Source organism: Mugil cephalus, chromosome 19 (assembly GCF_022458985.1).
Source record: "Mugil cephalus isolate CIBA_MC_2020 chromosome 19, CIBA_Mcephalus_1.1, whole genome shotgun sequence".
Taxonomy (NCBI): Eukaryota; Metazoa; Chordata; class Actinopteri; order Mugiliformes; family Mugilidae; genus Mugil; species Mugil cephalus.
Window position 1 is genome coordinate 2,070,402 of NC_061788.1, and position 24,770 is coordinate 2,095,171.

Consider the following 24,770-nt stretch of genomic DNA (forward strand, 5'->3'; position numbering starts at 1 on the left):
AACTTTCACTTAGCAGGAATTAGCTGAGTTGCTAATGGGACAATAAGTAATTTTTGGAGCAGGCCATACTCCAGTTAAGAGATTAAATAAAACTGGGTGGTGCAATACATCAGTACACAAACAAAGTAAGCTAGCATCCACTATTTTGGACATTTTTTCTTTTTTTTTCATGGGTATTTCTGTTTTAAAGACTAACCATCCTTTATAGGTATATATTTGTCTTTTAATTTGTATTAAATTGACAATAAAAGACTCATACATGGCTGGTACAGAGAAGCAAATAATAAAAACCTTGTAAACATGCTGGTCGATCTGAAATGAGCCACGTTTTGTTTCCTTCAAGACACAGAATCAAACAGATTTGTTGTAGAGAAATATATCTCAGGTTTATTAACCTCTTAGATTTCTTCAAATGTCTTACAGTAGTTATATAAAACAGTTTGTACACATTGCTTTAAGTCACACAGTCCATCTCTCTGCTCAACCTCTGCCATGAAACAAAAAGAGAAAGTCAAGCATGTTGCAGCATCGTCTGAATAATCAAACCTGCCAAACCGGTATTTTGCATCCACTGTACATAGCCTGCAGAAATGAAAAGGAAAAACAGAATTCTAGGTTTTTATTTGTATTGTATTAAATGAGTATTGAGTTCTTGACTCGTCTTTAATCTGCACGGCATCTCTGAACGAATCAATAGTTTATAAACTGCATGCAAAGAAATCCTGACAGGGATGTTATGTGGATGTGACCGACTCCACTAAACCTCCAACCAGTGAATGATACAGTGTGGAAATGTCACTCCTGAAAATATTTAACCCTCGTACAGGTCTAATCATCACACCGCTGCAGGGCTAAAAACAACACCCCAGGAGTTGCTGATAAACCCGGCAGCCCTGCTCTAGTTCCATGATTTAAAAGAAGCCAAAGGAATTTCAATACTTCCACGCAGCAGGAGTGGAGACGAGGGCAGAGTGAGAAAACAAACCAGGAAAAGGAAACGGGAGATTTTGGCAGAGAAAACAACAAAAGCTTTGGTTGTCATGTCTTAAGACAAAAGTAAATAAAAGCTACAGAAGAGAGAACGAGTAAAATATTACTTGAGGTCAACTTTGTGCAAAGTTTATTGCTATGTAATGCCTTCCCTAAAATAACAATGGAAACAAAACATCTCTCTTTATAAATACTTTCCCAACACGTCTCTCATGTTACAATATTTACAGTAGTAGAACGCAAACAGCAGTCAGGGAACTGAACACAGTGTTTTATGGGCGAAGAAACCCAATCAAAGCTGCGTCTCACAGCTGGAAGCCCGTTTTTAAAGAAACATAAATAAATACAATAAATACAACTTTAACAATTTTCACATTTCCGAACCGTCAGCCAACCAGTGGCTTCACAGGAGCCACGAAAACCAAATGCTACATGAGACGTATGAGCCAGCGTACAGGCCTAGAGTCTCTTAAAGTCGAGGGTAAGGCTATGATGACTATACACTCACTGGCCCAAACATTAGGTACAATAGTGAATCCTGCATAAGCTAAGCTAAACTGTTGCATTCGTTTTCACTAGTGTCCCTAATGAAGTGGCCGGTGGGTGTATATTTACATTAAATGAGCAGGATTTCAGCTTCAAGTCTGAACCATCCCACTGAATCTGATCTGTGCCCATCTACCTCTAGGTGGCCCCCCGGGGCAAATATGAGCTAGCGGGCGTCCCGTTAGCGAAACTGAAATAATAACTGCAGGAGTGTAACGGCGTACGCTGTTCATTTCCTGTTATTAAAAGATGACATCAGATATTTCTGCACTTCCATGGAAGACATTTTGGGTTAGCATTTCAAGCTACGTAATTCGTATTAATTGTCTGCTCAGACATGTCTGCTCAAACAAGCTAACATGGAAATACCAAAAAGCCTAAATGTTTGGCCTAGTGGTCAATCATGGTATTGCAAGGAGAAAAAAACTCTCCATACTCTGGGGATCTCTATCTTCACCAGACTCCCAGCTAATTCAAAACTAGTCAAAGAGGCGGAGTATAGCTAGCAACCTGTAAGGACATCCAATTCTTACTCAAACTGTAATTATGCCCTTAATTATGCATACGTTTAAACACGATTCTCCATTTGTAGTTTTCATGAATTGAGAAATCAGCTCGACAGACTCTAAAAATGTCTATTTGGACATTTTAACGTGGAGGTTTATGGGGTATGATTTGCTTTTGGAGCCAGCATCTAGTGGCCGTTAGTGGAACTGCAGTTTTGGGTATTTCCATGTTAACTTTTACTTTCATCCTTGCTGTAATTTTGTCTTAGTGGCCATTCAACCACCATTTTGAAAGACACGTAATTATAACTACTCTAGACTTTAAATAAATTATTTCAACCAATGTCTCCAGAGATTTGGTACCATTAGCGCATTACCGCTACACTCCTACGTGAAGGTCTTTAAACCAGATTTTGTCCCTTCAAGAGAAAACCTTCACATTAAAAAATAAACTCTAACAGGTCTGTCCCGAATGAGACCTGGTGCCCGATTTGCCCAGTTGAGACAAATGCTTTGGAAAATTCACCTTCTCAGATTTAAGCTACATAGCTTGGAAATGTTTCTTTTAAATCAGTGCTAGCTTATACAGCAGTATCTTTTCAAATAAATATATCTCACTGTATCGTCAATAAAATACTTCATCTATACAGTCAGTTAAATCGTTTTATACACAGGAAACAAATAATAGGTCGGTCACATGGTAGCAGCGTTAGCATCGCGCTCAGACCGCCGCTGAGCCGCTACACTTTCTCTTTCTTTGTGTGAATCTCTTCAACGTCCTCTACATGCTTTCCAAAAACATTAAAGTTTCATTTACACATGTTTAAAATTTACGTTACATTATGTCAAGTATATGAATGAATCCCTGGTCTGGAATGTAGAGGGAGGTTTTAGAAGAAGGGTTCATGTGTTCAACGTGTTTGTTCATTAAATCCCGACATGTCATTGTGCAATCAGATATCAATGCTTCAACCTGGGCTAACTGTTAGCTTAGCACAAACAAAAAGTGGGGGCGGGTTGCAGATTACGACTGACAGGTGGCTCCCCCTGTCAGACAAAATGCTAACATCCACGCGATGCTAATGATGTAAACTGATACAGTTTTTATAAGAAAAATATTAACGCCTCTCAATGGATTTATGGAGAAAACATCTGATTTTGATGAGATACCGGCGTCAATGAAGGCCAAGTAAAAAACAACAAACAACAACAACAAAAATATTACATTTCGTCAACGTAACGTTAAAGGTTAGCCTAGCTTGTTAATTGTTGCTTGTTTTTTGCCTGTTTCTAATCTTTGCAGCTGCCTCCTCATCAGTTATTAAAGTTAGCCTATTTTTTAGCTTAGCACAACCAAAAAGTGGGGGCTGGTTGCAGAAAGAGTGCTTTGCCATTACGACTGACGGGTGACTCCCCCTACTGGCCAATACGGTAACATCCATGCAATGTTAAAAATGTAAACTGATACAGTTTTTTTTCATCTTCACCTGCATCGCACACAAAAATATTATCGCCTTTTGATTGATTTATCCAGAAAATATTTGATCTGAAGTAAGCGGAGGCTAGTTTCTAGCTTTTTGTAACGTCTCGTCTGAACAAACCAGGTTAGGAATAGTCGTATTTGCTTAAATATACTTGTAGTATGCTAACGATTAGCAAAGCCTCAAATGTAAAAATGAATGTAACATTTCAAAACTAGAACTATGAAGAAGTGTTTTAGCAACGAAGACGAATGGAAAAATAATCAACAGCTGTTTTAACGTTAATAGTTAGCTTCGTCTGCTACCTGGTGCTTGTTGTTGACATGTTCCCGTGATTTGTCCGTGTGAGTTTTTCTCCACATCGTAGTAAAATACTGAAAAATATCTATGGAGGACGATGGATCAACGTAAAACGTAACCAGCCCAACACTTTCTGATTCAGCTCATTTGGATTTTTAACAACCAGTCCCATAAATAAATAATAAATTAGCGCCTATTTTAATTAAAATCCAACAAACTGTGCTGTGAACAGACATGCTACTAGAAGCTCTGGGTTATCTGGTTCAAGTGGTTGAATATTAAACAGCGTCAAACTAAACCTCCACTAACTCAATGGAAATAAATAAAAAAGAAAAGGCCAGTGTAATTTATAACCAGGAGTTTGTGTTGCAACGAGCTGAGATCCAGTTTTCTCTGCTCCGCTGAAGCTTTGAGAAGGAGCTGCAGTTAAATTCACAGTGAGGGATTTTTGGAGGAAGACAGCGTCAGTGCAGCTCGTCCTTTAACTTCTGCTACGACGTTTTCAAGAAACCAAAGCAAGAAGGAAATAAATAAATAAAGTCTAAAATAGAAAAACAACAAGTCGAATGTCAAACACATATAAAATGTTCCTCAAAATAAATATTTCTAACATCATTCTTGGAAATTAAATAACTTAAAACACGTTGCCTTCAGGTGCTCGGCCTTCACATCCTAAGCGATGTTACATTTAAGGACCATATCAGCATGTTCGCATCTTTTAGCCCCTTTATTCAAACCTACGTATAATCGCCATAACCGCTGGATTTTCCCAGATTTATAGATTAGTTTCTCCGATTATCACAAAGGTTTCGGTTTCCACACTTTTCTGTTAGAAACAAAGATAATTAGCAAACTCTCAGAAATGTTTGTAATACATTTAAAACAATGTAAATTGCTAATTTGTCATTTAAAAACTAAAGAATATTTGATATATTTACACTGAGCGTGTTTTTTCACTACATTTCTTCCAGTTATTTTCTAACAATTAAGTTTAAATTAAATAAACTTCATTGTTAATTTAGGACTGAGTTTTATTCTTTAACGTGGGCAAACAAAAAACCCAGAATGTTTGTCAAAAAGTCAGCGGTGATTTTAGGTGTTTTGATATAAATGGGTTAAAACATGCAGCCGTGTGGTAGTTTAACTGCAGAAGCCGTTCAGTACAGTGAATCTGGTCGTTTTGCTGGTACTTGAATTGACACAGATAAATCCATTCACATCCGTCACGGCTAATTAAAAAAAAAAAAAAAAGTTTCATAAAGTCAAAGAAGTCAAACAGCTCATCTACACAAACAGAACAATCTAAATCTGCACAAAGAACCTTCCACGTCCACTTAGTAACTTCTGGAAGTCTCAATCTTTGGTGAAACCAAAATAAAATAAAATTCAGAGGTAAATTAAATAAAACTCAATGAGGAAACCGTGTAGCACAGACACTGTTTTTGATTGTCTCACCAGAGATGACTTAAAGGGTCCGTCCACGTAAATTAACAAAAACCTAAAGATTGTTTCATGTGCAGAGGATTTGACGTAAAACGGGTTCAAAATAAAATGGAGGTAAATGGAAACGTGTTTGTGATGCTCGAAGCAAAGAAAATTGCACTTGAAATATAAGAAACTTAAAGCTGAACTGTCCTTCGAACTCTCTTTTGTCTGAATCTACACATTTAATGTGACACTGAACAGTGTAAAAGAGAAAACTAAAAGATGAACTATGATTCAAACTGAGCTCATGTTTGTCTGTGAAAGTACAAATTGATTTTCTAATTTAAGAAAATGGAAAAGATGCAAGATCCAAGATGCACTTGGAAAAAACAACAACAACTAAAAGCTGATTTGTGACTTAAATGAAGTTCACTTTTGTCTGTCAACGGAAATTTGTTTGTGTCACTCAAAACATGGAAAATTACTTTTAGAAATCAGACGAGTGAAGGTTTAATTTCAGTTTTTAGTTCTCTGAATTCACTTTAGTCCCATGTTTGTTTTGTGACAGTGTGAGATACTTAAAATCAATGGATGTCAATGGCAGCATGAGAGTGTAAAACAGGGAGTTAATAAGGAAATTATTCTAAATGATGAGGCTGAGTGGATATAATTTAAAACCAACACTAATGTAGGGGACCAGAGGTTATGGACAGTTTTGACTAAATAGTGGGAGTCAACATTAATAAACTTTTCACAAACCCAGGAGATTATTTCACTGCTGTTGAATTAAATCTGTACTGAACTACCTGTAAGATAATTTAGGTGAACTAACCCTTTAGAGACACTCGGCCCGGTCGTTTTTTTTTCCACCGTACTCACTCACGTTCCTGCTTCCTCTCTGTTCTCAGGTTTTTTGTTGGTGTGAGGAGGGGAACATGCAGGAATAGGATACAGGAGGATCTCTGCTGGTCTCTGAGATGTGCTGATCCTCGGACAGAACAGTTCAACAAACAGGAACAGGAAGTAGCGCCGTGTTTTTCCCTAGATGGTGCTCTCGGTGTGTGCGTGGCTGATGGTGTGGACGTGAGGGTGGGGGTGAGGCTGGTGGTAGCTGGGCCGACGGGATCCGACGCAGTTCTGCTGCTCGCTGAGCAGCGTGGTGGTTTCTCCCGGACCGGTCTCCAGGCCGACGGAGGACAGGGACTGCTGGGATTTGGAGGACAGATGCGGGCGAGGGTTCAGGGCAGCCGGCGCCGCCGTGCCCCCGGAGGCGGGAGGGGCGTGGTTGCTGAGGAGGGGCGTGGCCTGGGGCAGAGACTGGCTCGGCCTGCGGCTGGAGGACGAGGCGGGTTGCGGGCGTCCGCTCGGCGGCGGCGTCGGCTGAGCGTTGGACGGCTGGCGCTTTGCAGGGGGCGTGGCCAGCGGGAGGGGGGCGCGGCTTCCCGGCGGCGTCACAGGGGGCAGCGTCATGGACGTGTCCAGGCGAGTGTGGCTGCCGTCGGGGGACTGAGGCGAGCTGTCCAGCCTGGACGCCAGGAGACCGTTCTGGTACTGAGCACGAGTGATCTAAGGACGAAGAGGAAGTTTAATTCAAGACTCAACATCACAGGGAAACTGTTTAGTCCAAGATAAGAAACAACATGTACGAAGCAGACACAGACATAAGAATAATCTTAAAAATAGAATAAGAACGTGGCAGAAAAGAATTTCAAAAGTCTACATGAGATTTATAATCGGGCTCTGTGGGGCAAAGAACCATATCTGGTCACTTCATCACATGGTTCCTCTCAGGGAGGTTTATCGTTTATCGTCATGTGGTTTTCATTCAGCCAATCAGAGAAGATCCAGGAAACATTGTCAGGTCTAATCAGGGTCTAATGTGGTCTACAAGGTCCCCCCTCTGATCTGGTTTACTAGGAACCATGAAGAAGAACAAGTGTCCTAATGTTTCTAATGTGATGATGTTGATGATGTTCTAATGTGACAAATACATGTTTACATTAGTTTAAGGACCAGGAACCAGATATGAGACCAGAACCAGATATGAGACCAGGAACCAGATATGAGACCAGAACCAGATATGGGAAATTCATTCATCTGGATTTAATACATGAAAAATATACTTTTTTTTAAATTTCACAAAAAGTAAAAAGTCTTCTTATTCCGTTTGGGTTTAAATTGCACTTAAATATATAATAAACTTAAAGCTGAACTGTACTTTGAACTCTCCTTTGTCTGAATCTATATATTTATGTGACATTAAACACAGTGAAGGTCAATGAAAATTAAATCAAATGTAAACTTTCAGATTGTTGCTCTTGAAAAACAGAAAAATAAAAGATGAACTGTGATGAATTCAAATTCAGCTCATATTTGTCTGTGAAAGTACAAATTGATTTTATTAAATTCTTTAAAAAAAATAAATAAATTTTTTTAAATTTCACAAAGGTAAATAATGTTCTTGTTCCCTACAACAACACACTGGGGTTGAAAAGTTAAATTTCCAAGTATTTCAATGAGTGTAAAGGGTTAATGCTCCTGTTACCTTCAAATTTACAGTTTTTGTCCCTGGATTCAATTTGACTCCAAAAACGGATTCAAATATTTTCCCAAGTTTATGTGTCGGGTACTTTGTTTGTTCTTTAAATAAAACAAACAGCTACATGACTATGGAGAAACAGATCGAGACAAAGTCTCACTGACTGACCTTAAATCGGAAAGAGACGGGTTCAAGTGTCTTTATATCATTTATAAGTTCATATTCTTGTTATTTATAACATTTGGTATGAAAAACTATTATCAGGAGTAATATATACACATGTATTATGTCAGGGCCCGTGTCCCCATTAAATTAGGAAAAAACAATCATATCAAATCATCATCATATATTTAGAGACGTTGGACGTTGAATGAGGTCAAACTGACCCCAAAGATCAATAACAGAAGGGATAAATATTTACGTCACATAATCTAAGTCCTCTGGGTGTAAAGTGAGGATAGAGTAGAGAACATAAAAATATTACGTGTACGGACAGAGCTTCTCTACTGTTTGACTTTGTGGTAGGAACCTAAGTCATGGACATTGTTTCCTTCAGGTAAACATTTGTGGTTGCGTCATATGTCAACATCTGTATCAGTCGCTCTCAAAGTTGAGATTAGTTCACGTCTTCAACGTCTCTTTACGTTGATATGACCTCCAGAACCTTCAGGCAACTCTTTAAAACCATTTATGCATTTATTCATTTTCCAGCATTTTCTTATTTTATTTAAGATTAAAATTAAATGTTTTTTAGTTCAGGAAGTAACTTGAAGCTGTCACGTCCAAAAATAAATAAAAATAAATTAGGAACCAAGAAGGAGCAGAATACCAAGCGCAATATCTCCCCCTACTGGTCATAAAGCCAAACTACGTTGGCTACTTTATTAGGTACAACTGTGACTCCACATAAGGTTAATTAATCTTGATTAATCACATTTTAATCGCATTAAACAAGAATTGTGCCAAAAAGCAACATTTTTAATTTAAATGGATTTTGGAAACTTAATTACATTTCAATTCAAAGCTGTAAATAGAAACAAGAAGTAGAAACTATGACTGAACAGACCTAAAGTTAAAGTGCCATCTTCAGTACTTTAAGAACTTTTTTGGAAGAGTTTTGACTTTAAATGGTAAAATAAAAAAAACTGCCCTCCAGTTTTCTATAATGTGACCGTCAGTAAAACAAATCATTATGTGTTTTATTCCTTCTGCTAATAAGCTTTTAAACACACATTTCTTATATTTATTTATTGATCATGGGATTTATTTTATTTTATTTTTTTATTAGATCTCTACATCTGATTTATTGATCTTAATAAGCACTGATTAGGTGATTTATTATTATGTGCCCGTGCACTTATTGTCTCCTTAACTTTATTTTATGTTTATTTGATTGACTGTGAACAGGATCCATGTGGAAAAGCTGCGAATGATTTAACCTGTTAGGATAAATAAAGTTCTCTGAATCTGAATGAACATGAAGTGCAGTTTCTATTCTTGCGTCTTCTGGTAAACAACCAGAAATATAAATGTTCATTTGACACTAAACTCCAAGTCCCATTAGACTATTTTGCACATTTGGCAATTTAGGTTTGATCAACATTTTAGTGTAAAAAAACCTCCATAAACGAGCCTGCTCACATTTTCAGAGCTTTTTTTTTTTTTTTCTCTGCAAAATGTGAACAAAACCACATTTTTATCAAGGCTTTTTATTTATTTATTTTATTTTATTTTATGATAATGACACTTATCTCCCATCAGTCCGAGCTACTAGGGCTGTCGTGGTGTGATGGTAATTGTGGTTTTAAAAAATGAAATTTCAATATTGTGTTAAAAATGTGCATTTAGTAATATGGTGTAAATGATCCAGAGACTGTGTTTTACAGCTGCCTGTTTTATTTTGAGTGTAATTCATCTCCCAAAAGAGAGAAAACCACATAAATAAAAGGTAAAGATGCATTTCCTGGCTTTTGCCTTTATTGTTTCATTTTTTTTTTATATCGTGACAGTTAGCCGTTAGCTGTTAGCCGTTAGCCGACGTGTGCATCAGTGTAATTGTTGTACCAGGAAATTGTGCACTGATAAATGTTCTGCATCGTTTGGAATGTAAACTGCAATAAAATGTGTGTTTTTTAAGCGTGTTAATTTTTTTGTAATTAAAGAATGTGTAAAATCTTCACTTCCTGTTACAGCTGCAGTTCCACTCTTTCCTCCTCCCTGTGAACGCACCTGAACCAAAGCTGAGTCTTCACTAGCAACGAATGCATTCAACAATGTAGAGGAAACATAGAGTAAAATGTGATTGGTGGAAAAAATATCATCACAAGCCTGTAAATCAACTGTTCTCTCATAACACTTACAACATGCTAACAGACTATTGTTGAATTTGGACAAAATAACACCAAAACATAATCTACACATCCTGCCTTTAATTATCAGGTTAAAGTCCCGCCCCCTGGTCGGACTGTTTCCACCGGTGTACCTAATAAAGTGGCCAGTGGGTGGCGTTACCTTGACGAACTGCAGGTCGGTGAGGGCTCGGACGCAGAAGTCCGGGACGTACTGGAAGGGCGTCCCGGGGATCTGGCTGTTGCTTCCGCCCACGGAGCTGATCTCTGGAGCGCGCTCAGTGCAGCTCAGGGACGCCGAGCGGTTCAGGTTCCCCCCGTGGGACGGAGAGCGAAACTCTGAGGATCGACAAGGGAGAGAGTGAGCAAGAGGCCTCACCTGAGAATAAATTAATAAATAAATAAATAAATAAAACGATGGAGGCCACAAACGGATGAAGGAGAGCAGATATGAGTGAAGACCACGGCACAAAAAACACCCACAAACTCCACACGTGTGCTATGAGCGGCCGACGGCCGGAGGCGAGGCCACAAACATGCCATGAGGTGAGGCCATGTGCATCGTTTGAGCACCTGGAGGGGCGTGCCAGGACGGGCCTCTCTGATTGGCTGGTTTATTGGTGATGTCACGGTGATCGGAGGAGTTTAGTGAGTGAGGAGGTGAGGAAACGGGGGGGAGGGGGGGACGGGAGAGAAACAGCTGGGCTTAAAAGACATAGTTCAACCATTTAGGGACATGTTCTCATTTGCTTTCTTGACGAGAGTTAGCCTAGCTTAGCATAAAGACTGGACACAAATGAATCCACAGCAAACCTGTGATTAATCTAATTAGAATTTTGACAACACTAGTTTTTTGTCATTAACTCGTGTGTATCGTGACACTTCCTGTCACATGACCATGTCTCCGCAGAATCAACAGCAGTCATTGAACAAATTAGCATGTATTTAGCCACATTCAAAGAACCGCCATGTTTGTTTTCTCCCGTCGTCACGGAAACGCCCAGGTTAGCTTTTAGCTATCCTCTGTAGCCTAACATAGTAATTATTACTGTTTCTTTATATGACTTTATCCATTTTTAGCTGCTTCCAGGCTTCATGCTAAGCTAAGTTAAGCTAACAGGTTGCTCCATTACACAGTTAGCCAGAGAGCGAGGTGTCAATCTTCTCGTTGAACCCTCGGGGGAAAGCAAATAAGCAAAGTGTCAGACTCGCTCTGTGAAACGCGAGGTGCGCGGTTAGAGTCGGTGGTTAGAGGGCGCTGCACCGAGAGTCCATCCAGCAAGTCGCTTATATCCTCCGAGAAAAACTAAAAATAAAAGACGGAACCTCCGCCTCCACCCTCCATCCTCAGCTGCAACTGAGCACGTGCAAAAACGAAGGCGGGAGCTCATGAACATATTTAATGAGCTGATTAAATATGTTAATGAGCTCGTTAAATGTCGACTTAAGGTCTGTTGAGAGCTTTAATTCTCATTAAGTAAACGTCTGAAATATGCAAATTGTTGTTTTATGTAACTTCAACTAAGATGTTAAACTTTAAATTAGAAAAAAATCTGAATATTAATTGTTAAAATGTTTCTACGATGAATAGATTTATTTTTAAATAGAAGACGCATCTACTTCCTGTTTAAATTAAAACTTGCTGGATCAGGACTCTGAAGATGATGAGTAATAAAAAAAAAAAAGGATATAAAATACAGACAGTCGACTTGAAGACGCCTCCTCCTCCCCCCTCCTCCCCCTTCCTCCCCCCCTCATGCCGGCCGGTGTTTTTACCTGGGAAACGAGAGAACAGAGAAAACCTCTTAAGAGAGAGGCGTCGTGGAGGGGGGGACGCCACTGAGGGTGAGAGAGGAGGGGTGACAGCTGAGAGAGAGGAGAGGGGGGAGGAAGGTGTTTGTTTTTTTTCGGGGGGGGGGCAGAGAGAGAGAGGGAGAGAGAGAGAGAGGTGGATTATTTGATTCTTCGAGCGTCGGCAGGAAAACTGGTTTTTGTCCTTCGACTGTTGCACAAATAAAGCTGAATGAGACGAAGAAGACGTCAACATTTTATAGTTAACACACACCTATCAGCCATAACATTACGACCCCCTGGTACCTGAGACCAGGTCTGGCTCCTCTGGTTCCCCTCCTTCCATGGACCACTGCAGACCAGGACCATGTTCTGATCCAGACATCATAGTTTTTAGTCTCAGATCCATCAACCTGAACATTTTTCCTGCTTCTAACATCAACTCTGAGGACGAAACGTTCAGGTGGCAGGAGCCACGATAAAGCAGACACTCAGTGGTCATAATGTTATGGCTGATGGGCGTCTGTGCCGACAAATACAAACAAATGACAGATTCAGACACACGGTCACTCGTACAGATTCTTCGCTTTTTAAAAAAATAAAGCACAAACGGAGCGTTGAAGATGAGAAAAGATGGAGTGTTCAACGCTGCAAACGACAAACAGAAGAAGAAGAAGAAGAAGAAGAAGAAGAAAAAGAAGAAGAAGAAGAAAAGAAGAGACATCCTGGTTCTCACGTCTAGTCATCTTAAAACTACAAAACTATTCACCAATTTAATTGTTTTTATAACTTAAATCTTTTTTTTTTCTGATCAATGTTAATTCATTCTCTTAATTAAACGTATATAACGTTAATTTATTATTATTAATAAACATCACACTCAAGGAAGGAAGGAAGGAAAGAGAAGGAAGGAAGGAAAGAGAAGCAAGGAAGGGAGGGAGGAAGGAAGGAAGGAAGGAAGGTGGGAAGCAAGGAAGGAAGGAAGGAAGGAAGGGAAGAAGGAAGGAAGATAGGAAGGTAGGAATGAAGGAAGAAAGGAAGGAAGGAAGGAAGGAAGAAAGGAAGATAGGAAGGTAGGAATGAAGGAAGAAAGGAAGGAAGGAAGGAAGGAAGGAAGGAAGGAAGGAAGGAAGGAAGGAAGGAAGGAAGAAAGGAAGGAAGGAAGGAAGGAAGGAAGGAAGGAAGGAAGGAAGGAAGGAAGGATAGAAAGAGAAGGAAGGAAGGAAGGAGTGAAGCCCAGATCAGTGGGGATGTTGTTCATGTTTCTGTTCTATTTCTTTTAATCTTCTCTCTTCTTCTCTTTGATCAATAAATGAATCTACTTGATAAATAAACTCATCTATGAGGCTGAACCACCAGGAGGCGCCACTGAGCTACAGGCTGAACATCAGCAGGTTGACGTTGTTTATTGTGGATTTAAAGAGAATAAAAACTGGACGTTTTCTGCTGTTTCAAGTTTCATTTAAAAACCAGAAACTGAAACAACAGGATCTGATATTTAATTAATCTGGAGTTTAAAATGAAGTGAATATTAGACTTAATCTTCTTTGTAATAACCTGATTTAAAACCAAAAAAAAAACACCTCATCATCTTCCTCCTTCTCTTCTTCTCTCCTCTTATATGAACCAGATAATGACTGTTTTCTCCTTTACTTCTCTTCTGGTTTCTTTTCTCATATATTCCTAATAAAAAAAAGCTAAATTTACATCATGAGCAAATTTTTTTAATTTTATTTTTTAAAATAAAAAAAGGAAAAAAAAATCTTTTTTGTTTTATTTTAGAGGCTAAACGCAAACGTGAAATAGCAAAACATTTATTTTTATAATTTTTTTCCCTAAATGTCTCACGTTAGTTTTAAAAGTAAATAATAATTATATATTATAATAATAATAATAATTTAAAGAATAAAATGTCCATGTGTCTTTATGTCTCTGAGGGACGGAGGACGTGGTCTCACCCAGGGACGGAGCGCTCAGAGCCATGACCCCGTAGTAGGAGAACGGACCCGTCTCAAACTTCATGTTCTCGTTTCCAGCTTCAACCTCCACACGACCCTGGAAATAAAAACAAGAACAAACAACAAGATGATTTATTGTTCATTGTATCGTCTGGATCATCGAAATGAAGACTATTCTTCGTGGGGTCCACATTAGATCAAACAGAGACAATTACAACATTTACACAAGAATTACATGAAATCACATGAAACATAAATATATTAACATGGAATTACATGAAGTCATTCAACGTGAATGTATTGACATGATTATTGAAGAATTATACGAAAAATTACTTAAAGTCTTTCAACGTAAGTGTGTTAACATACTTAAAACGTAGTGAGTAAGTAAATGTTTTAACTTGATAATCCAGTTTATGTCACCTTAAGCACTCATGATTTCATAATTTCATGGTACTGATGAGGAGGAGAAACAGGAGGAGACAGAGGAGAAGAAGAAGATTCCCCCCAGCTCCCGTCTCCTGTGGAGTTCCACAAGGTTCAATCCTAGGTCCCATTCTCTTTTCCATTTACATGCTTCCCCTCATCATCCAAAAATCATCCAAAACTACGACATCTCTTTCCGCTGTTATGCTGATGACACTCAGCTTTATCTCCCCCTCAATCCTAACGATCAATCCAAAATCACCAACATCTGTAATTAAATAAATTAAATAAAGTCCTGGATCAAACCTTTTTTCTCACCTTCCCAGACCTAGAAAAAGTCATTCATGCATTCATTACCACCCGCCTGGACCAGTGCAACTCTCTCTACACCGGGATCATCGCTCTCAGTTCAAAACGCTGCAGACACCATTTCAAATTGATTTTAAACTTCTTTTATTTGTCTATAAAGCCCTTTAACCCCCTACTCCCCCTCCAGACAGAAAGAAGAAAGAAGATGGAGGAGGAGGAGGAGGAGGAGGAGGAGGAGGAGGAGGAGGTGGTGGTAACACTAACACTGGGTTCTTATAAATATTCCATCCTGTTCAGTGTCTCTTTACACACAAAACAAAACAAAACCTGAACCTGACGTTGACTCTAAACATCCTGAATAAAGAGACAGGTCCTCATCACACACACACACACACACACACACACACACATATACACACATATGTAGACAGATAGGTGAGGGTGGAGGTGGGGGTGGAGGAGGATCAGCTGATCTCAGGTTACATGTGGAGTGTGTGGAGTCACTCTATCCACACCTCAGGTGTCAACAACACAACCCCTGAACACACATCTAACGCCACTCACAGCAACTCCGGTTTAAACGCTAAATAATCTACACCCATCAGCCACAACATTACGACCACCTACAGGAGAAATAAACTGCATTCAAACCGTCTGGTGATAATTTAATGTTGTACTGGACTCAACTCTGAGACACGTGATGGGAATAAAACCTGAACGGCTCCAGTGACACGACATTTCAGATCTAATGAGCAGGATGAGTTTATTAACACAAAGCAGCCAGTGAGTCGAGAACACAACCAACACAACCATCAGGTCCAGTTTTACCGGCTCCCGACAAATTAATAAAATACAAATAAATACACGGGAAAACGCTGCACAGCTAAAGAAAAGCAGCTCCGCACTGAGTCTGTTTATTTTATTTATTGATGATGTTTAAAAGTTCCTGACGTTCACGTTACAAAGTTAAATATTTGATGTATGTATGTGTGATTATGTCGTATTATCACTACATTAATGTTGATGATAAACAGACCTAATACACCTGGTTTGGAGAGGGAGGTGGTCATAATGTTATGCCTGGTCAGTGTGAATGCACCTGCCAGTTTATTAGGTACACCGGAGAAAACACATGCTGACTCAACTGTGTTTTCAGTTTAGACAAATCTGGATTTATACTCAGTGGCCAGTTTATTAGGTACTAATCATCATATCGTCTCCACTATCTCCTGGTTTTCAGCGTTAGTTTAAATTCAGAGCCGCTGACGGAGGATTTGGGCTGAATCGCCTCCTCATGTCAACCAGAACGAGTTCCCTGGTGTTCCTAATGAAGTGGCAGGTGAGCGTGAACATTCCTCCTTCCTTTTCTGTCCACTCTCATCTTCTTCCCTTCGTCTCCATCCTCCTTAACCCTTCAATCCTCCTCCACCCTCCGTCTCACATAAGAGGATCTATTAGTGGAGCTCATCCATCCAACGCTTCGTTTTCTGCACGACGCGCCGAACGGTGGAGAGCAACACATGCAACACAACCTCGGACGCATTAGAAATAACAGTTATTACAGTTTAAAGTTAAAATATACTTCCTTAAATTATTAGCATGGATAGTTTTGGTCGTTTTTAGAACAAAAACGCTCTATAATAAAAAAATATAAAGAGTTACAGCTTCTGTAAATCTCTTCTAACTGACCTTTGACACCCTTTTATTGTACGGCCGCTGTTGTTTTTACTGTATTAAGGGTTTTAAAATGCCTGATAAATTAAGTTGGATAAAGGCTTCATTTTTAGGTTATAGGATAGTTGTATTCATTTGTTATTTTTTGTGTTTTCTTTTGAAATTAGTGAAGTAAAAACATAAAATAACAAATATCTGCAGCTGAAATGTGAAGATTCATTTGTTGCTTTGCTGTTTATTTATTAACGTTATTCACGGTCAAAGTAAGAAACAGGAAACTAGTAAAACTCTGTGTATTCGTTTGTCTCTGACATTAAACAGCGAATAAACTGAAGACCTGCCGCTGTGGTTTTTGTTTTTTCTTCCTTCACATAATGACCTTAAGTCATGCGAGTCTTAAAAGTCCGGTCCATGTGTGCTAATACCTGGTCCAGACTGACGCAGGGACCTGAGATAAACCTGTTTAAACAGGTCAACCCGTGTTATCCAATCTGGCTTCGTTAGGACCCTCAGCTCCAACCTTTCACTCCTGGTTCCCTCTGAAATATCAGGACGTGACGTTTTATTCATGCAACTAAAATGAACAAACTGTCACCAAGAAGTGAAATAATCAGTTTTTCTTTAATCCGTTATCTGACCTAATCGTTTGTCACTTTTAGCGTCTAATTTAACACATTACCTTGAGCTAACTGTTTAGCTTTTGTAGCCGACGGTTTAATCCATATTTAATAGTCTTTGTTGACCATTTAATTTATCATTGAGCTCTTTATTACTTTAGCTAAGCCTCTTAGCATATTACCTGCAGCTCAAAGCTTTATTGCTTTAGCTGCCACTACAATCCATTATTTTAGCCAACTCTGTATATGATCCTTTATTTTATGTGGAAGGAAACAGAGGATCTGACTATTTAATCCATTATTTTAGCTAAACATTAGCTTTTAATTGTTCAGTATTTGTAGCCTGTTTATTAGTTTTAGATAAAACTTTAATCAGTTATTTAAACTCTATCGGGTTTAGCCAACAACGGCTACTTTAGTGTTTAGCTAACAATTTAACACCTTTAGCTAACTGTTTAGTTTGTCTGTCTGTAGTTTAACACATCACAAATATTAGACAAATATTACTTGTATGTAACAACTGAATTGGTTATTTTAGCTAAAACATTACGAACATTTAGTTTGGTCTTGTAGTTAAAAGTTCATGATTTTAGCTAACTGTTTATTGGTTGCAGCTAACTGTCTAACACATTACCTTTAGCTAGCTGTTTATTACTTGTAGCTAACAATTTAATCCATTATTTTAGCCTTCTGCTTAATACATTTATCTCTATTTGAATACTTTATGTTTAGCTAACTGCCTAGCTCTTGTAGCTAGAAGTTAACAGTTTAATTCATTGCTGGTTTAACTACTTCTAGATTTTTCTAAATTAATGTAGTCAACCATTTATTGGTTGTAGGTAACAACTAAACACATTACCTTTATTAGCAAACTGTTTACTAGTAGCTAACAGTTTGAATGGTTAGTTTAGCTAATTATCTTTAGCTAGCTGTTTAGTCCTTGCAGTTGAAAGTTTAATTCATTATCTTAGCTAAATATTTATTGATGTTTATTTGCAGTTTATTGCATTAGCTACAGTTTAATTCATTCTGCTAACTTTAGCTTTACTGCATTAGCTAATGAAACACCAGTTTAACTGTGGGATGGAACCAGCGCTGTGACAGGGAACAGGTGTGTTTACCTGCAGAACCAGAACAAAGTAGTCGACGGGTTTTCCTCTCTGGTACAGGAAGTGCAGCGGCGACCGCTTGTCGTTGTCGTTGAACTTGAGTTCGTGGATGACGTCCGGGTGTCTGAGGATCCTCAGCAGAACTTTCTCCGTGATCTGGAAGGGGCTGAACAAACTGACCTCTGGACAAAACAAAACAAAACACAAGCACGATGAGTCCAGACCTCATTTGGTTGAATGTAAAACACACACGTGACTCTACTTTGACTTTTACGTCATTATTAGCTCCCACTGACTAAACCTCAGGACGTTCATGCACATTCTGTTTATATTTTATGTTTAGTTGCTGCTGTCGACCTTTGAGAAGAACTATTTCAGTCATGAATTGTGTTGCACGTTTCAGAACTGACCACAAAATTGACTTGACTTAGAAAGTTTTAAATGACAGAAATAAAATACATTTTGTAATAAAAATATAATTTCTTGTTATGACACATCCAATTTACAACACAATTTAAAAAGAAATTTACACAAATGGTGATTTGATCTTAATTTTCTCTTATTATTATTTTGTAATAATTGTTTAATATTTAAAATATTCTTTACTTAATATTTTGTTGATTTCAGTATTGTCATTATTATCATACTGTTGTTAGTAATGTTGTTATTCTTTGTTATTGTTATTATTCGTGTGCTTTATTGTCAATTAACTGATTGGCTGAATGACAGTAATAATAAATAATAATCAGAAATTATGATTGTTAATTTTAACAATCAAAACATTTCTTTATCTATATTTTGACTGAGTAGATTTACTGCGATTCTTCATTTTGTGTCACAATAAACTGAACATTATTATATATTATACTGAGAATAAATAACCATGAGATGAATGAATGAATGGAATAATTCCAGGTGAGTCCGTGTGGTTGGCGGCGTTGGTCCAGGAGAAGCTCAGGCTGCTGAGCGACGCTGAAACGAATGTCCCGGCCGGTCGTGAGATTATCCGCCGCCTCCTCAGAGCTCACCTGTGGCCAGGAAACGATGAGCCGCCAGCATGAGCTGAGGAGAGATCTTCACTTTACTGTCGGCGTCGTGCTTGAAGGCGGAGAAGTCTCGCTTGTTCTTGTTGGGGTCGACCTTCTTACGGTTCCTGTTGTCAGCTGCAGGAAAGAAAAGAAAGAAGAGTAAATGATATAAGATAAAAACGTTTCAAACGTTATAAGCCTTTTATTCTTATTCAAGTGCTTTGTCTTGTATCATTGAGCAAAGAGTCAAATTCTTTGTATGTAGAAAACTGGAAACATGGCGTCACTGACTTTTAACACCACACTCATATATAACATGTATCTTCTAGAGTTTCACTAATATTCATCATGTGATGCTTTAGTTTTACCTCCAGCAGGATTTAATTTGCCTTCACACACACACACAGGAAGTGATGCTGGTTGTAATCCTGTCTGTAACGTGACCTGACTGTTCACTCCTCTCTCTATCGAGTTACCGCTGACGACAAACACACATTACGTCCAGGTTGAGACGTCAGGCTTGAACCCGACTTTCGTGTCGGCTGACTCACTGTAGAGGTCGGACTCGTCCAGGATCTCCGACTTGATGATCTCCTCGATGACGTCCTCCAGGGTGACCAGGCCCAGCACCTCGTAGAAAGGATCCCCCTCCCCCTCGTTGTTGACTTTCTGGACGATGGCCAGGTGGGATTTACCTGGACAGAGGACGGAGACGGAAGGTTAAGGGACCTGAAGCGAAAGCGAGCGTCAGCATTTTGCAAAACTGCCCACGAATCAGCTGTCAGGAAAGTAGGGCAGCATCAAAGAGTCTCCCTGCACTGATTTAGCTCCGGCTGCATGAAAACATCCAGATTTGTTTTGGTGCTTTTGAAGAGTCAAACTGATGCTGTTTCGATGTGTCAGTGGATTTATTCACAAATGACGCCTTAATATAGCCCAGACCAGACTAAGAGCCTGGCAGAGGAAAGAGTTGCCAGAAAGAGATAAAGACCGGTTGTAGGTCTGCGTGCTAACAAGCAGAGGAGGTGAGTGGAGGTGTTGGACATTATCAGGTCACCAGGAGAGAATCTGCCACAGTTCATGGGCGTCAAACACCAGCAGAAGCAGCAGAATCTATTTTCAGCCTCTTCAGGTTTACACAAACACAGCAACAGCGACAAAAAAAGAAAAACACAATAAGGACGGAAACATCAGTGATTTAATTCAGCCTGCTGTATATTCCTGACTGTCATGTCTCATCCATCATTATCTGATGATGCAAAATAATGAAATAAACATGCAGTTCCACTAATGGCCACTAGATGCTGACTGCGAACGAGAGTCAATCCCAACAGAGCTCCGTGTTAAAAGTGTATAAATAAACATGTTCACATTCTGGTACTAAAGACGTCGTGTTGTCAGAAAAAAAGAAATAATGTCCAGTTTCTTCCTATTTGAGCAACATTTGATTAAAAAAAATTACAGCGTCAGGTTAAAACTAAACTAAACTGAACCATCAAGTTTATTTTATGGTGGTTTTAATCATTCATGGCGTCTGGTGACTGAAGAAAATTATGCCAACTCTAAAGGTCATAAACTAAAAAATATGTAGATTTCAGCATCTAAAATTAGATTTTCATAGAATTATTTCAGTGTATTTTTAAAAAAAGAAAAATAATCTTTACAATATTTACAAATTTCTGCATCTTTAAAAGAAAGATTATGACCTGCAGTTCATCTAACTACCACTAGGTGCTGACTCAAAAAGTGAGTTAATCCTCGCAAACGTCCAGCAGAAATAAACATATTTACGGCACAAAACAAATTATGTTTGATTCTGTCTTCTACACATTGTGTTGTCAGACGTAAAGTCTTCGTCTGTTTTCATTCGCAGTCAGTCGTCAAAAGTATGTTTTTGAGAAACATTTATATAATACGTGTTGAGTCTGATACTTAACTACACCTGATTGTTTTGGTGGTTTTGATTTATGGGTTTGAGTTTGTCTTCTATTGGTTCAGACGTAAAGTCCTACCACTGGACCAGAACCAGGACCACATGGTTGGAGACTTGGAGACATGATCCAGATTTAGGAACCAGATGGAAAAACTCTCACAGGTTAAGTTCTCGTTTATTTTAAAGACGAAGATCATCCCTGGTCAGTGGGTAAGTGAAATAAATCTAAAACTAAAATGACTCTTTTTGCTGTTACCCTGTGACCAAACACAGCTGTGTTGTTGCCAGCGGCAACCGTCATCCATCATCATCATCATCATCGGGAAGGTCAGAGGTCACGGACTCTGTTTCTGGGACGTTGTTGGTGTAAATGAATATTTGGAGGTTTGTGGACCAGACATTTGATGATGTCTGAACATTTTTAATGTTTGATGAACCAAACAATCTATTAATAAATAATGATAGTTAGCCCTCATTTTCACTTTAGACTGAGAAACTAAAACATAAACCTGAAGCTATTTTTCAGTCAACGATGTTTCATTTTTTATTAGTTCTCAAGCACAAATTATATATGAGCACAAAAATATATGAGAGTTTACTGAGTATTTGGGGTTTTGTGAATGAACTGGCATCTAATTAGCAACTTAAATCTGTTTTAGTTTGTTTCTGCATCTTAAATGAAATATTTTGCTCTATATTAAGTATTTTCAGTAATATATCGGAATTAAATGAATATTTCTGGACCAGATTCATTCAAAGACAATCAAACTAACTGGTGAATGAACAGAGACTGGAAGATGATCACAAGTTATCTGGAAGTTAAGGGAGTAAATTTTGTTATATGTGAACGACAAACTGAATATTTGAAGACGTCACATTCAGCCCAATTTATTCTGCTCACAGATTAACTGAAACAAATGCAGAAAATATATTAATATTTGTAGATTTCAGCATCTAAAATTAGGTTTTCTTATAATTCTTTCAGAAAACCTTAAATATTTCCAGAGTTCTGCTTCTTTACATGAAAGATTAAGTTCTGTTTGAGGTGTAAACTGAATATTTTTAGACTCAAATAAAACAATGACTGGATGAATTTAGAAGCTGCAGATGAACGGATGAAGAAGGCGACGATGACGTTGAGCTGAAGCTGCTCAGGTGCGGAAATAAAAAGAGCTCCGGTTGTGACTGTGATGCATCGATGGGATGTTCCACTGATCGATACAGGCAGAGGGGGGAGGAGGAGGGGAGGACGGGGGAGGACGGGGGAGGAGAGGGGAGCTGTTTTGATGCACACACCTTTCTTGAACTCCTCCAGCATGGCGTCCAGCTTGGTGTCGTGGAAGACGAAGTGGACCGGGTGGTTGTAGAACTTGGTGATGGTCTTCAGGGTGGTGCAGTCGTCCGGGTCCACGAAGGCCAGGTCCTTCACGTACAGGATGTCCACGATGTTGGAGCGCTCGTCGTCGTAGACCGGGATCCGGGTGTAGCCGCTCTCCATGATCTCCGACATGGTGTTGAAGTCCAGCACGGCGTCCGCCTGGATCATGAAGCAGTTGCCCAGCGGCGTCATCACGTCCTCCACGGTCTTGGTGCGCAGCTCCAACGCGCCCTGGATCATGTTGAGCTCCTCCTTGACCAGGTCGTTGTAGGGCTCCGTCACCTTCAGCATCTCCACCAGCTTCTCCCGGTTGTACACGGTGCCGATCTCCTGGCCCAGCAGGACGTCCAGCAGCTTGGAGACGGGGAAGGACAGCGGGAAGGTGAGGAGCATGAAGAACTTGGTCACCGTGATGGTGTTGGCCCCCACGGCCAGCCCGTGGCGGGAGCACAGCGCCTGGGGCACGATCTCCCCGAAGATGACGATGCCCACGGTGGAGGCCACCACGGCGCCCAGGCCCGAGCCGATCAGGTCGTCCAGGAGGATGGTGAGGGTGGTGTTGACCAGGACGTTCCCCAGCAGCAGCGAGCACAGCAGGTAGTTCCCTTTGCTGCGGATGGGCTCGATCTTCCGCGCGTATTTCTTCTCCTTGTCTGTGCCGCAGCTCTGGACGATGCGCAGCTCCATGGGGTCCAGCGCCATCAGCCCCAGGTTGAGCCCGCTGAACATCCCGGACAGGACCAGGAGGCAGAGGATGAGGATCACCTGCAGCCACAGGGGCAGCAGCGACTTCTTCTCCTCCACCACCAGCAGCCGGCCGTCGGTGTCCCCCAGCAGCACCCACCTGCTCCCGTCCGCGCTCGGCGTGCACAGCGCGTACTCTTTCTGCGGTTCGCTCTTGCGCAGCGGCTTAACGCTGACGCGGAGCAGCCCCGACGCGCCGCTGCCGCTCACGTTCATGAAGGTCCCGACGCTGATGTCCTTCGTGAAATCTGCACAAGTCCTGTCCTGTGCGTCCATCATGCCGCTGCCGCCCCTGGACGCCGCCGCCTCCTCCTCCGCCTCCTCCTCCTCCAATCCGCCGCCGGTGAGCTCCGTGAAGCGGACCAGCGTCCAGGCGCCCGAGTGGAGCTGCACCCCGTAAAACCGGAGCAGCACGGAGCTCTCCTCAGTCACCTGGATGACACCGTCGTCATTGGTGCTGGTCGGCTTGTCGCTCCTCTCCAGCCGCATGCCGAGCACCTGACTCCCGCCGCTGCCCCTGCCGCCGGACCCCCTCTCCGCCGCCGCCGCTGCTGCCGCCTCCGCCGCCGCCTCCGCGCGTCCTGCGCTGCCGCTCCACAGGCAGATGATGACGGTGAGAATATAACCCTGCTGCCCGCTCCATTCTGTCGCCATGTTTGTTTCTCTGCTCGGGCGACCTGCGGGCTGACGTCATTTACTCATGTCCGAGCCCGGCCCCGCCCCCGTCCCCGACCAAACACACGCCTCCGTTAACACCGCCCCGCACCGCCTACCGGGCAGCGACAGGTAGAGCTACAACAAACAAACGAGCTCCCCCTCCCTCCCTCTCTCTCCCACGCCTCTCACTGGTTTTTATTTCATTTTATTTTATTTATTTAGTTGTTTATTTATTCCTGCAGCAGCAGCAGCAGCACCCGAACACACCGACACCTCCCCCTCTACCTCCCCTCCTGCTGGGCACTGCGGCAGGACGCGCGCCGCTCCTGTTGCCGCTGATGCGTCCAGCGGTTTCTCATCCAATTACATCCGGAGCCAGATGCTGTTATGTAAAAACGGCACATGTCGTCTGTGCACCCCCTCATCCTCCCCCACCATCCTCCCCCATGCTGCAGCATCCCTCTGGCTGGATGCCCTGGATGCTGAGAGCTGCAGACTCAGGATTTTCTCCTGTTATTATCTTTTTACTAATTGTGTAAAACCGCCTGATTTTATGAAGAAATGTTAAACGAATCCCATAAAAATACAATGTTCGATGATTCACAGCCTGAGCTTCACTTTACTGCATTAAAACGACTCTTTATTTAATATTTATTGGCTGCTGTTCTTCTCTGATCAGCTGTTATGTAATACATCGTCTTTTACGTCCTCTCTTATAGCGCCATCTGGTGGCGACATTAACAAATGCAGCAACACAGAAAATAAACAGAAAGAAATAAACATATACATAATACAATTAATATTTACAGGTATCTGTAATAAGATAATATAACAAATGTATCTTAAATGTCTCTAATTATCCTCACTATAATCTTTAGATAAATGTTTTATTTACTGGATATTTATGTAAATTGAACTGTATTTTTTTGTAAATTCTACCCATTCTCATTTTGTTTTATTCTTATATCTATGTCTGGTTCATATTTGTTTTTCTTATCTCGTGACTCCCAG

General features: G+C 40.5%; 1 protein-coding gene across 2 annotated transcripts; it reads right to left on the bottom strand.

The window, feature by feature from the left end:
* Positions 1 to 360: 360 nt before the first annotated feature.
* On the bottom strand, positions 361 to 24,133 carry LOC124996702 (metal transporter CNNM4). Of its 2 annotated transcripts, XM_047569974.1 has the most exons (8): positions 22,277 to 24,133; positions 19,599 to 19,742; positions 19,048 to 19,182; positions 18,032 to 18,201; positions 13,885 to 13,981; positions 11,912 to 12,001; positions 10,299 to 10,474; positions 361 to 6,814 (listed from the first exon to the last, which is right to left on the bottom strand). In XM_047569974.1, exons 1-8 carry the CDS (start codon positions 23,754 to 23,756, stop codon positions 6,290 to 6,292), a joined length of 2,817 nt encoding a protein of 938 aa, XP_047425930.1. In that variant the 5' UTR covers positions 23,757 to 24,133; the 3' UTR covers positions 361 to 6,289. The 2 variants fall into 2 exon arrangements, with proteins under 2 accessions (XP_047425930.1, XP_047425931.1); XM_047569975.1 differs by lacking the exon at positions 11,912 to 12,001.
* Between the last annotated feature and the right edge of the window lie 637 nt (positions 24,134 to 24,770).

Excerpts from the sequence above, each read along its gene's own strand:
- LOC124996702 (XM_047569974.1), bottom strand. The coding sequence starts at position 23,756 with ATGGCGACAGAATGGAGCGGGCAGCAGGGTTATATTCTCACCGTCATC. Across the intron at positions 19,743-22,276 it reads GCTGGAGGAGTTCAAGAAAG|GTAAATCCCACCTGGCCATC; the intron begins GTGTGTGCATCA and ends TCCTCTGTCCAG. Across the intron at positions 18,202-19,047 it reads TCATCGTTTCCTGGCCACAG|AGGTCAGTTTGTTCAGCCCC; the intron begins GTGAGCTCTGAG and ends TGTTTTGTCCAG.